The sequence below is a fragment of the Mus caroli genome, chromosome 9, assembly GCF_900094665.2.
Source record: "Mus caroli chromosome 9, CAROLI_EIJ_v1.1, whole genome shotgun sequence".
Classification (NCBI taxonomy): domain Eukaryota; kingdom Metazoa; phylum Chordata; class Mammalia; order Rodentia; family Muridae; genus Mus; species Mus caroli.
In genome coordinates this window covers 51,405,110-51,418,313 of record NC_034578.1, presented here as the reverse complement: position 1 = coordinate 51,418,313, position 13,204 = coordinate 51,405,110, and the positions used below count along the sequence as shown (strand labels likewise).

The 13,204-nt window shown below is 44.7% G+C and overlaps 1 protein-coding gene across 1 annotated transcript in view; it reads left to right on the top strand.

The window, feature by feature from the left end:
* Positions 1-1,742: 1,742 nt before the first annotated feature.
* The window catches only part of Acsbg1 (acyl-CoA synthetase bubblegum family member 1), a 60,050-nt gene continuing 48,588 nt past the window's right edge, over positions 1,743-13,204 (top strand). The window contains exon 1 of the mRNA XM_021171826.1: positions 1,743-2,064. Coding sequence (XP_021027485.1) covers positions 1,877-2,064 — 188 coding nt within the window. The 5' untranslated portion in view covers positions 1,743-1,876. The remainder of the gene's footprint in view (positions 2,065-13,204) is intronic.

The following is a 13,204-nucleotide window of genomic DNA, read 5'->3' as shown; positions in this document are numbered from 1 at the left end:
TTGAATGTACTCTTGTGGAAGAGGTCACAGCTACTTTGTAAAAGACATGAGCTTTACAAAGGCCTTTAGATGTAGTTATGCCTTAAGCTTTGTTGTGATAGCTGTCATGAGGAAACTTTCCCCAAAGTTCTACTGTGTTTAAATAGACCAAAAATAAACTGCTTAGGGTCGGACTCTAGGAGGTTGAACCAGCCCAGCTAACTAAGCCATGTTGAGGTAGGTTTTCTTCTTACTGCTTGTGGTTCATTCCACTGCTGGCAGTAGAGCTTGCAGGAACCCCATAGAACCTTATGAATTCAGATCCACAGCCGGTTTTATTTTTCCTTCTCCTGGTCTGTTTTTCAGATGCCAGGCAAAAGCCTAAATATGCTTGCTTCACCACTCACTGTTTCTCTGACTCCCATACTTAACTTAAACTTGACTTTCCATCTCCCTCCTCTGGCAGATGTCAGGATACACACACACACACACACACACACACATATATATATATACACACATATACATATATATATATATATATATATATATAATATTATATATATATATATATATATATATATATATATATATTATTTTAACCTTACCTGCCATGTTGTTTTTCTCCCAAATTATAATAAAATTGTTCTCAGGCTTCCTTTTGTGTCTATTTCTAAATTCTTTATTAACCATTGACCCAAAAAGGGAACCTTGATTTCTCCCAATAACAATAAGAATCTCTGCCAAAATTTGCACTAAGTTTTGTCTCCCCCAAATGATGCTCCTCCCAGAGCATCAAAGAGTAGCCTTATTTGGAAATGGGGTTTATGCAGGCTTAATCAGCTAAGATAAATTCATACAGGATTGCGATGGACCTTAGTCTGATGCTTGATGGCCTTCTAAGGAAACAGAGATGTAGACAGAGGGGAAGCCAGCCATGGGAGAGTAGGGGGGACACGGACACTGCATGTCAAAGCCAAGTTGGACAAGCAGGGGCACTGACCTACAGAAACTAGGGCAGAGGCCAGCAGTCTTCCATGATCCTTTCACACCTGGATTTCAGGCCTCTGGCCTCCAGAAGGATGAGAGAATGCACTTTTGTTCCTCTAAGCCATCTGGATTATAGTTATTTTACTTTGTTTTAATTATGGAAGTCACAGGAATGAATATATAGTTCACCTTAGAGAATCTCTCTGGTATTCAGAGAAAAGCGCCTGCCCTGTGCATTTCCTGCCTCTCTGTTCATGGCTGCCTGCCAACTAGGCTTTCCTCCTTAAACTAAAGGGGCAAACCCTTGCTTGTGTCTAGGTGTCCCCAAATGGCCCCATTTTGGGGTTCTCTCTCATGCCTGTTTAGTGTAGATGCTTCTATGAGCTAGCTATACAGTAGTCCTCTTTATTGGAAATTCTGCTTTCTTGTCCTCACAATACTGGGCTCTTTGTGGGCAGGGGCTGTGGCTCTCCTGTTGTGTCCAGTACAGGATCTAGAGCAAGGGACTGGGCAAACCTTCCTGGGTTGCATTCATCTGTTCATGTTGAGGCTACACACGCTGAAGCTGGACATTGGGACCAGTAGCCATCTCAGGCTCAGTCTGGATTTGTGCTGGGAACCCCCTTTGCTCCAAAGTGTCCCTTTAAAGACAGTAAAGAGGTTTTCTGAGGGCCTAGAAGTCCTAAGCCCATTGGCCAGACCTTCTGGGAGAACAGGGGGCCAATTTGCATAAAAATGAAGGCTGGCTTCATTGAAATTCTCCTCGTCTTGAATGCAGCGAAAAACCAGGAAGAAAAGGAAAGTTTTAGTCCTGAGCAACTTACTGCCTAGGAACATTCTGAGCTTCTGAAAATAGAGAGGAAATGGGGCCCTCCGGGTCACTTCAGGCACCGCCCACCTCAGCCCCATGCCCGCCCCCCCGCTGCCCCCTCAAGGCCAGCCTCTCACTGTGGGAGACCGCACCGCACCGCAGATGCCACGCGGTTCTGAAGCAGGATACTGCTGTCTGTCCAGGGACTCCAACATGCCTGACAGCAGAGACGATCAGCAGCAGGGGGCCAGCTTGGGGACCTCCCAAGACAACTCACAAACCAGGTGGGTCCAGTGCTCCAGGGTCAGCACGTGGAGCTTGGGGCTCCACATCACGATGTGATGCTGGAGGACCTGAAGCAAGCTGCCCTTCTTTCTGAGTCTGGTTTCTTCACCAGATCTCTGTGAAGGAAAAAGAGCAGGGCAGGGACATTTACCCTTCGGAGTGTGATTCAGTGTGTCTGTTCCTCTGTTGGCCATTAGAGATTCAACTGAGGTACAAGTCACATTGGTATTAAGAAAGACATTTTTTTTTCAGTCAGCAAGCACGTTCCTTTGTCTTTCCAAGGTTGGAGGTGACCTGGTATATGGTATGGGGGGCGGGGGTGGGCAATGACTGATAAGTTCGAGGGAGCACCCATGGTTTCTGTTCTAGCCTGCTATGACCTTGGAAAGTCTCTGACCCTCTCTGTCCGTACCTGAGCAAAGATTGAGGTTATCTAAAGCCTCTGATGTGGAGGAACTTCATTTGTGTCCCATAAGAGAGCAAGAACAGAAGAGTGGAAGATAGGGCTCGGGGAGAGCAGTGTGCTAAGCAGCTGGGCTGTCTACAGGGTAGTTCAAGGACAAGGGCCAAGGTCTGATAACGTACAGAATCTGCAAGGTTTGAAAACGCTCAAGAACATGACCACTGTCCTTATAAGGACTATGTGGGAAGAGGTGTGCCAGATGAGAAGACATGTTAATGTGCCCCATTAGGTCCCCTGGACAAACTCATCAGGAGAGTGGGCTGCTGTTTACCCAGAAACAGTATCCCTTCCCCTTGTATGGCAAGTGTAGGGGAGCAACTGTGGCCCTGAACAATTCTATGCTCTTGGCATAGGAAGACCTGGGCCCTGGAGGCTCTGGGTCTATTCTGGGTAGCATCACTCATGATGTCATGAGGTCAGTGAGCGGGGGCCATCCCGAAAATGAAGAATACCGTCTGCTGTTTTTCAAAGTCCCTTGTTCCACTTAGTGAGGGCTGGTGAATTTGTCCAGAGAACCTAATAGGGCACGCATGTTAAGTCTTCCCATTTGTCCCATCTCTTTCTGCATAGGGTCAGTAGCTCCAGTGTTTGCTGAAGTCCATGTATCAGGTCTATGTTGACAGGAACTTAGTCACTAGGGAGGAATTTTGAACATCTGAGCTTACAGGCCCTAGGTCTGCCTCACTGATAACACGGATAGAGGTGGTCAAACCTGGGAGCCATCTTCAGCTTGGGCAGCAAAGGACTCTGTCATGGGAAGGAGCACAGGTTCAGGGGGTCCCTGCAGGACAGACAGGGACTGGAAGCCAGGGTTAGAGTGTCAGCTCTATCGCCTGCTTTCTGAGCAACATTGAGTAAGTTGTTGACCCTCTCCGATTTTCAATGTGTCTCTCTGTGCAACTGAAGATGACCTTGACTTCTTCCTTGACCTTGAACATATATGAAGATGGTTTCAGAGATCCAGGGGCGCACACACCACAGGCACAGTAACCCCAGAACCAATCCCAGGGCATCTTGGCAGCAGACTGCAAAGCAGACTTGAGCTCTGGTCGGGCTCTGCTCCTGACTTATTCTGTGACTCAAAGCAAGACATACTCTCTCTGAGCCTCACTTTCCCCATCTATCCAACAGGGGAAGTGAATATACCCTGGTAACCTTGCAGTGTAACTGCAAGAAGAGACCATTGATCTCTTATTGGAGTCACTGAAGTTGCCACATCTGGAGCCAGGCACAGCTGCTTCTGGGTAGGGTTGGAAGTGCCAGAAACCTCCTATAAGCTGAGAGATCCTAGCTTCTTCTTCCCTCCCTCAGCTGCAGAGGGGTTGGCTGGAGGTGGAGGAACAGGCGGCATTGGGCAGCTGAGGGGTGCCTAGAACTGGTATGCCTCTTGAGACTCGGGCTGTAGGCCATGCCATTCATTCACCAGAAACTTTACTGAGCATGCCCTGGGTGATTAGATCTTGGCCATGTCAAGTCCCAGGCTTGGGAGAAACACTCCAATGGAAGAAAGTCCTCAGAGGAACCCAAGAAGGAGACAGTTTTGAAAGGTTATGGATCCCAGGGAGGTAACCGGTACAGGGGAATGCAGGAGTGGCCATCAGACCAGCAGGCTGAGGCCAGGCTCATTCAGAGCCTGGTCTAGAGAATCTGATGTGCCCTACTTGTGATAGACAGGGCCAAGGCAGCCAGCCAGAGAGGTAGAGGAAGCTAATAGGGGCATCCCTTCATCCTTGGAAGGTTCCCAAGCCACTCATAGTGGGAAGTAAGGAACAGATATGGTGGTGGCCACAAGGGGACTGGACATGAGGTAGCTGGGAGAGGTGAGGCAGAAGATTGGTCTGTAGAATTGCTGCCTCCAAACTGCCCCCAACCTCACACACGAGAAAAACCTGCTATACTCTTAGCTCTGCCTGAAAAAAAAAGCCAGTGTGGAGAGGACCCCGCAGCCCCCACCCCCCACCCCCCGAGAGGCCATCATGGAAGACAGTCCAGGAGGCTGCAGCAAGCTAGGCAAGAAAGGCTCTTCTCTCAGACAAAGCTCACCAAGGATAACGGGGAGATATCATTCCATCTCAGGGACGTGCTAACCTTAGAGGAACCATCAGCATGGAATGTTATCACACGGTACAAGTGTCCTCGGCACTGGGAACACTCAGGGCCTTCTAGTTCCTCTCCACGCCACTGTCTATTTGCCTAGTGCAGAAGTGTGGCCTGCCTTTTTTTTTTCTTTGTGCTTTGCCATCTCTATTGTTTTCCTGTTTTATAACATACTCGTATACTCAAAATCATTTGTTGTTGATTACTTAGGAATTGCACTAAACACGAGAGTATATCAGAGACTACAAAGCAAGCCTCTGCCTTAAGGAGTTTACATGAAGAAAGACATTAATAAACAATTATGCAATCTGTCATTAAACTTATAGTTTAATGATACCAAAAAGTAATTTTAAAATGTGAAGAAAAAAATGCTGATATGCATGTGTGTAGTGTGTGGTGTGAGTGTAAGTGTGAGTGTGTGTGTGTATGTGTGTGTGTGGTAGGTATTAGTTTGGCTTTCATGAGGACATGGGTTCTGTACCCAGTACCAAAGGGCTTGGGAGGGGCACTGATGAGAGTGTTCAGTCAGAAAAGTTGCTTACCACCAAGCTTAACAATTTAAGTTCAATCCCAGAACATAAATGGTAGAAGTAGAGAACCAGCCACTGCAGGTTGTCCTCTTACCTCTACATGCAAGTAAATTTTTTAATGTAGTAAAGAAAATAAAGGAAAAAATACTCAGGACCAGGGCATTATACACCTTAAATGGTAAAGATGTCAACTGCTATGCTGTGTTTATTTTACCACAATAAAAATGGTTTTTAATGTTGGCAATCAAAAAGATAGAAGTAATGTAATAGAGATCCAATTTAGTCTTGGGGATGAAAGAAGACTTGAAAATCTGAGACCTGAAAAATAAACAGAATCTCACTAGGCGAAGTGTGCTATGGAAGAGGGGAAGGACCTTGGTGTTCGAGGTCAGTGGAATGAGGCAGAGCTGGAACTCTAACAGCCATAGGAAGTCAAGGCATTGGTATCAAGAGATTCCAAAGGATAGTATCTGTCAGGGAAGTCAGAGTCCCTGAGGCAAACTAGGCCTGGTCCCAGACACATGAAAGTAATTTCAATGTCTTCAGAGTAATCCAGGCCAACTCTGGGTCCTTGTAGGTTCTCTGCTTGTGGGTGCTTGTAGGTGCTGGGATCATAGTTAATCACTGTGCCCTTGGGCAAGCCCTTCTGAACAACAGATACCCTCCCAGGTCGATGGGTTCTTACCCATTCCGTTATAACACCCACAGAGAATCAATCTATTCTAACCTAAAAACCTCCAGGGAAGGCGAATTTGCTAACTAATGTGTTATCTCTGTAAGGACAGTGGTGGTAGGAGAAAGTTCTGTTTCACACTGAGTCCTTTAAGACACTGCTGTGGTGCAGAAAGAATGGAAGGGTCAGACAATGAGAGGGGCGCGCGGGGGGGGGGGGGGGGGGGGGGGGGGGATTGTGTGATGCTCTTTTAGGCACCAGGTGACTGTCACACTTATGAACTCAAAGCAGCTGGGATTACCTGCACAAAACAGGACCCATCAACATTCAGTCATTGGTGAGGGAGGGGCTCATGGGGCCCGGTCCCTCCTCCAGGTGCGATTGGCAGCTGATGGCTGCTGTAGGATCAGAAGTCATTGTCTTTAGTGGTACAGCCACTGCATGCTGCAATGGATGCTACAGTGGGTCTCTCTCTCTCTCTCTCTCTCTCTCTCTCTCTCTCTCTCTCTCACACACACACACACACACACAATCATGATAATGTGGAGCTGAAGAGATGGCTCAGTGTAAGAGCACATACTGCTCTTGCAGAGGTCCCAAGTTCAGTTCCCCTCACCCTGTATAACTCCACCTTCAGGGGGATCTTACACTTCTGGCCACCACAACACACACATAATTAATAATAATAAAAATCTTTTTTAAGTGATAGTAGGAGGGCACCTGTTGAGAAGAGAGACTTGGGGCAAGGAATGGGGATAAGCTAGGGAAGGTGGTGGGTATGACCAGAATGTATAAGAGTGTGTGTGTGTGTATACACAATGTGTGTGTGTGTGTGTGTGTGTGTGTGTACACAATGTAAATACATATAAGATTGTGATTGCCCCGGGATACATTAATTTAAAAATTAATTAATAATTTAATTAATTAATTAAAAGAAAAAAATAGTCGCCTGGATTGCTGACTATGGCTCCTGACAGAAACATGTGTAGACCACACTTAGGAGCAGGGTGCTGAGAACTATAAAGGTTATGACCACAGGAGAGCCATCTGGACTTGCTCCCTAAACTTCTTCTCACAGAATGTCCATCTGAAGCGCTGAGTGGGTGGGTGGGTTTTTATTAATGGAGGTAAATGTTTCATATGGTGAAACAAACTGACTTCAAGGTGCACAGCATGTGATTGGCAACCCAAGTCGAATATAGAACATACCCATCATTCCAGAAAAGTCCTTCATGCCTACCCACTTCTCTGCCTGCTTTTAAACATCATGTGTGTAAGCCAACCTGCTCAGAACGTACCCTTCTGTGCCTGGCTCTCGTTGCACCTTACGCTTGAGATGTCATTTGTGTCATCAAGTGTTTCAACAGTACATTCTTTATTCTTTGTGTGTGCCATGAGAATTTCTTCTTTATTCTGTCACGGATCATTTGAGTTTCCTGGTTTATTTGGTGTTTGTCACATCGCCACTACCACCATCCTGAACTGCTGCCACCTTCTTCAGAATGAGTGTGCTTGTACTCAGGGTCTGCTTGGTAATACAAGGTCATCTTCCTGTCCTGGGGTCCTTAATCACATCCATAAAACCCCATCCTCCCAAAAATGTCATATTTAAAAGTTGCCTGTGATTAGGATGTGGGTAATCCGAGAGACATTTTGATTACTTTCCTGGTCTTGGCTGGAGGCCTTAGTTCTTTGCCAATGGTCTATTTTGTGAGTTACTCAAGTGTCCTCAGAGCACGGTGGCTGGTCACCAGGGCTACTTGAGAATCATCCACATGTCTGGAGGCCATGCTGGGAAGTGACCCTCTGGAACTCCTCAGGATACATGTTTTTCTATGGGCCTTCTCTGCATGATGTCACCATCATGCCTTCCAGCTAGGTAGATCTGACACAGTGGGTCAGGGATCCCAAGTCACATGTGTGGAGAGAGTCAGATAGAAACTATTTCTTTTTCAGACCCAGCCTTGGAAGCTAGGCATTTCCCTGACGTGCTTGTTGGAAACTAGGCATTGGGCTTCCCCTTATTAAGGGGTGCTGGTGGGATTCATTAGACTTCACCTACTGATGGAATCAGTGTTTAGAATTTACAAGATGGCCAGGCATGGTGGCACATGCTTGTAATGATGCCAGCCCTCAGGAGGCTGAGGCATGAGGGTTGGAAGCTCAAGCCAGGATGGGCTAGTGAGGGAGATCCTGTCTCAGAAAAGAAGTCTCCAACATGCTTTCAATCTATGGTAGCAGTTTAGTGACAAGTCCTCCTATCTTTGATTTGTAGGAAAACAGCCATTTTTTTACCATCCTTTTAAAGGTGAAGGGGATTCTGACTTTAATCCAAATGTTCGCTCTAGCCACACTGACATCCCTGGTCTCTATGGTTTCCTGTGGCCAGTGGCCAGTCACTTCTGCCCTTGTTCCTTTTATGTAATGTGTCCTTTCTCTCTGTCCTCCATTTCCTTTAAAATACTGTCCTCTTGGCTTTTTGTTTGTTTGTGTTTGTTTTTGTTTTTGTTTCAAGGGGTTTGACCGTGACAGGTTGGAGTGGGATTTTTCTTTCCCTATTGTTAAAGCCCAACTGAGGTTCAGTGACACGAAAATACTAGATTTTCCTGTGTAATTTGTAGGTTAATTTTTTAACCAAACTTAAAAAATATAGACATGGTTTCTTCAAATATGTCTCTATACCCCATTCACCCTTTCTTCTCAGGAATTTGTATGTATGTAATGTATATTGGAGCATTAAATATGTATGTATTATAAATGTATGTTAAAGTATTTAATAGGTCACTATAAATCCCTTTATTTTGAAAAATATTATGGCTTCACTGAAATACAGTCACATATGTGAAATTTACTCCGTTAAAGTGTATCGTTTGTTTGGTGGTATATTCTCAAGGATGTGTAACCATAATTACCACGGATTTTGGAATACTGTTTTCACCTGGACCCATAAGCTCTTTGATGCCTTTAATCTGAGGAAGCCACTAATGTGTCTCTGCCGAGACGGTCTACTGAGATGAGCTGATATCTGACCTATTTCCATTTTCCCTCTCACTTAGTGTTAATGCTTTCACAATTTACTGGTGATATAACATTTATTATCATCTCTTTCCCTTTGCGTGGGTGGGATGGTTTTGAGACAGGCTCTCTCTATGCCACCCAGGCGGGCCTTGAACTCAAAGCAGTTCTCTTGCCACAGCCTCCCAAGTGCCAGGATTAAAGGTGCAGCAGTTTTTCATTCCTTCTATGGCTAAATAATATTCCTTTTTATGTTACAGCTTGTTTACCCCCCTCCATCCACCGATGGACACTTGGGTGTAATAATTTATCAGACTACTATGAATATTCATGTCTCAGTTTGGGTGTCAATATCTATTTTTGGTTCTCCTGGATATACTTTTATGAGGGAGTTACTAAGTCAGATGAAATTCAATACATAACCTTTAAATTTCTTATTTCCCTTTTTGAGACAGGGTGTCACTATGGACTCTTAGCTAGCCTAAGAGTCCATAGACTTAGCTAGACATTTCTGTATAGACCAGGCTGTCCTCAAAATCAGAGACCTGCCTGCCTCCCAAGTTTTGGGGTTAAAGAGTTCATCCCATACCCAGCTCAACACATGCTCTTGAGAAGCAGGAAGAGAGAAGCTGGCGTCTGAGCAGTTACAGCCGCAAGGGCTCCAGGACTTTCACATCTTTGCCAACACACCTCCCTTTTTGCTACAGCAAGCCTGGCAGGTGTAAGCTGTTATTTCGCGTGGCTTTGAATTGTGTGTCCCAATGGCTGATGATGTTAAGTAACCTTTAAAGATTTTTGTCAATGTTTATACTTCTTCAGGGAGAAGTGTTTTCAATTCTCCTTTGTTTATCATTGATTCTGTTTATTATTGAGTGGCAAAGGTTAGTTTTTGTTGGTATTGGTTTGGTTTGTTTTGGTTTGGTTTCTGTCTGTAGCCCTGGCTGTCCTGAAATTCACTATGTAGACCAGGCTGGCTTTGAACTCACATGGATCTGCCTGTCTCTGCCTCCCCAGTGCTGGGATTAAAAGCGTGTGCTACCATCAGCCTTGGCAAGGGTTCTTTACATATTCTAAAGACAAGACTCTTGGCCACATATCTGATCTGGAGAATATTTTCTCTTATATTTCTCTGGGTTAACTTTTTCAGGTTCTTGTTAGTGTCCTTTGAAGCTCAGATAGTTTTAATTCTGATTACGCCTAATTTATCTGCTTTTCTTTTGTTGCTTATATTTTTGGTGGCAAGTATAAGAAATCATTGCTTAATTCACGGCTATAAAATTTACTTCTTTCAATGTTTTTATAGCTTTAGCTTTTTCATTAAATAATTAAGTTCACATTGAATAATTAGATCACATAATTTATATTAGTTTGTCCCATCTTGAATGTGTATGTTTGTGTGTGTGTGTGTGTGTGTGTGTGTGTGTGTGTGTGTGTGTGGTTGGCTGGAGAAGAGCTTTGGCTTCTTTCTTTCTCAGATGCCTCAGCCTTACTGGAAAGATTCTTATTTCTCTGTTAGGTTGTCTTCTCATCTTAGTGAAAAACAGTTCACTGTAAACTCACAATAATCTTAAATTAATTTCTGAGTTTTGCTCAACTGCACTTGCCCCTGTGAATACTCTGTGATACCTGTGTGCCATAGTTTTGATTACAGAGGGTATTTAAAATGTTCTGGAATCAGGAGATATAAATCCTTCAACTTTGTTCTATTCTGGGTCTTGACTTTTCTTTTTTAAAAACATCATCATTATTATCATTATTATTAATTATTTTATGTGTGTGGATATCTTGACTGCAAGTATGTATGCAAGTGTATGTCTGGTGCCCATGGAGGTCAGAAGACAGCACTGGATTTCTTGGAACTGGAGTTACCATTGTGAGCTCCCATGTGAGTGCTGGGAGTTGAACTCTGGTCCTTTGGCAGAGCTGCCAGTTCTCTAAATTGCTGAATCATCTCTCCCATTCCTGGCTCTTTTCAGTTTTTGCAAAGATACCTCCCAGGATTTTTATAGAGATTATATTGACTTTTGGCCAATATTAAATCAATCAATATCTCTGTCTCTCTGTCTTGGTTTGTCTCTCTCTTTGTCTCTATCTCCTTTTATTAATTTTGGAGTCAGGGTCTCACAATGTATCCCAGGCTGGCTCTCCATCCTGCCAAAGCCCAAGTGCTGGACTACAGGTCTATGCCATAATGAAGGCTGCACCAACGCTTTCTCACTCCTAAGGCATCTATTTAGTTCTTCAGCTTCTCTCAATAATGTTTTGTACTACTGAATTTAAAGTTTCTTTCCTCTCTATTTCTTGGATATTTCTATACTTTCTATTATTTGTCTTCAAGTTCACTAACACTTGTTTTCAATTTGGATCTGAGACCATCTGGTGAACCCTTCATTTCAGAGATTGTACTTGTCTTACATTTTGTTGTTTGGTGGAGACTTCCTCCCTGGGGGATGGGGAGAAGGCTCAGTCAGTGAGAAGCTTTGCTGTGCTCAGAGAGAACCTACCACGAACTCTCCTGGTACCCACGAAAGTCTGGGTGGGCATGGCAGTCCTCTTGACATCCTAGCATTCAGGAGGTAGAAAGAGGGAATCCTGGGACAAGCTACCTAGCTAGACTCACCCAATTGATAAGCCATGGGTTCGAGTGAGAGACCCTGGCTCAGTGACTAAGATAGAGTGTGATGGGAGAAGACACCCAGTGTCAATCTCTGACCTCCACAGGCACCCACACAGGTATCCACCAACACACACTCAAGTACACATATACCCAGACACACACACACACACACACACACACACACACATCTCCCTTCCTTTAATTCTCTAGTTTTAATAAGTGCTATAAAGTTCTGGTGGTATCTTCACACCATGTCTGGAAGAGTGGAAAGGAACTTTAAATTCAGTAGTACAAAACATTACTGAGAGAAGTTGAAGAACTAAATAGATGCCTTAGAAGTGAGAAAGTGTTGGTGCAGCCTTCATTATGGCATAGACCTGTAGTCCAGCACTTGGGCTTTGGCAGAATGGAGAGGCCAACCTGAGCTACATTGTGAGACCCTGGCTCCAAAACAAACAGCCTTTGTTTCTATTTCTGTTACTGCCTTCCCCCCTTGATTGTGTATATTTTCTGATATATAGTTATTCTTGTGTGGATGGCTGAAAGGACTATGTGACTGTTAGTTTGAAGGATTTACAAACACACTAGACTAGTGTCTTAGCCACCATGTATGCTTTTCCCAGTCAGTTGTTTCTAGGAAATTCCACATTGCTGAGACATACGGAGGGAGTGGAGTTGGGGTCTTCACAGAGCTGGGTGCAGGGACAGGGATGACCCAGTATGCACAAGTGAATTACTCAACTTTATTCAAGTCCCAACACCAGAAAACAAAATAAAAATAAAAACCAAATAACCCACCATGAACTCTGGAGTCTGCTCACCTGGGTGCCAAGTGTCCCTGTCACTAGCTATGTGGCCTTCCACAATTTATCACAATACACTTCCATTACCTCATAAAATGGGGGTTATGGTCAGTTAAGACAGCTAAATGAACCAGTCCTATAATGAAACCGGAACATTATCTGGTATATACCAGTACCTTGGAAATGCTAGAGTTGGAGTCCCCTCTGCGGCCCAAAGGCACTCCAACCACCCCTTGCCCGCCAAGGTCTGAGAAGTACAGGCTGTGGTTGTAGGTCACTTCTTTTCTCTCTTCTTTGACTGGTGTGTACCCCAGGGCAGGGATGAACCCTGAGACCCAGCATCAGCACACAGCTGGTGCACTGACGGAAGGCTTCCCTCAGCAGAGAGATTTATCTAGACCTGGAGGAACAGGCAGCACATTCCTCCCCTCGTCCTCCTGGGAGACAAGCAGAGAATCATCTTTCATCAGAGCTGGGATGCTAGCCCACCCATGTACCTCTCTCTAGATGAGGCGACTGAGGCCCCAAGAAGAAAGGGAGCACAGTCAGAGTCACGAATTCAGCACTTCAAATAAAAATGGCCTCAGTGGAGAGTGGGTGATGCTCATGTTATCTTTGGGCTAGAATTATGTCAATGTTGAGCCTCCCCTGAGGTCATCAGGCCCACAAATTGTATCTATCGTGGATGCCACATGCAGCTAAGCCTGAAACCCTACCTGTGATGTCTTGAGCCCATCTGATAGAATCAACAACTCCTTCAAGTTGTTCTTTGATTTCCACATGTGTGGACACATGCCCATATATGGGCATGCAGAGAAGGGGGGGGTAAAGGAAGGAAGAAAAAGAAGAAAGAAAGAAAGAAAGAAAGAAAGAAAGAAAGAAAGAAAGAAAGGAAGGAAGGAAGGAAGGAAGGAAGGAAGGAAGGAAGGAAGGAAGGAAGG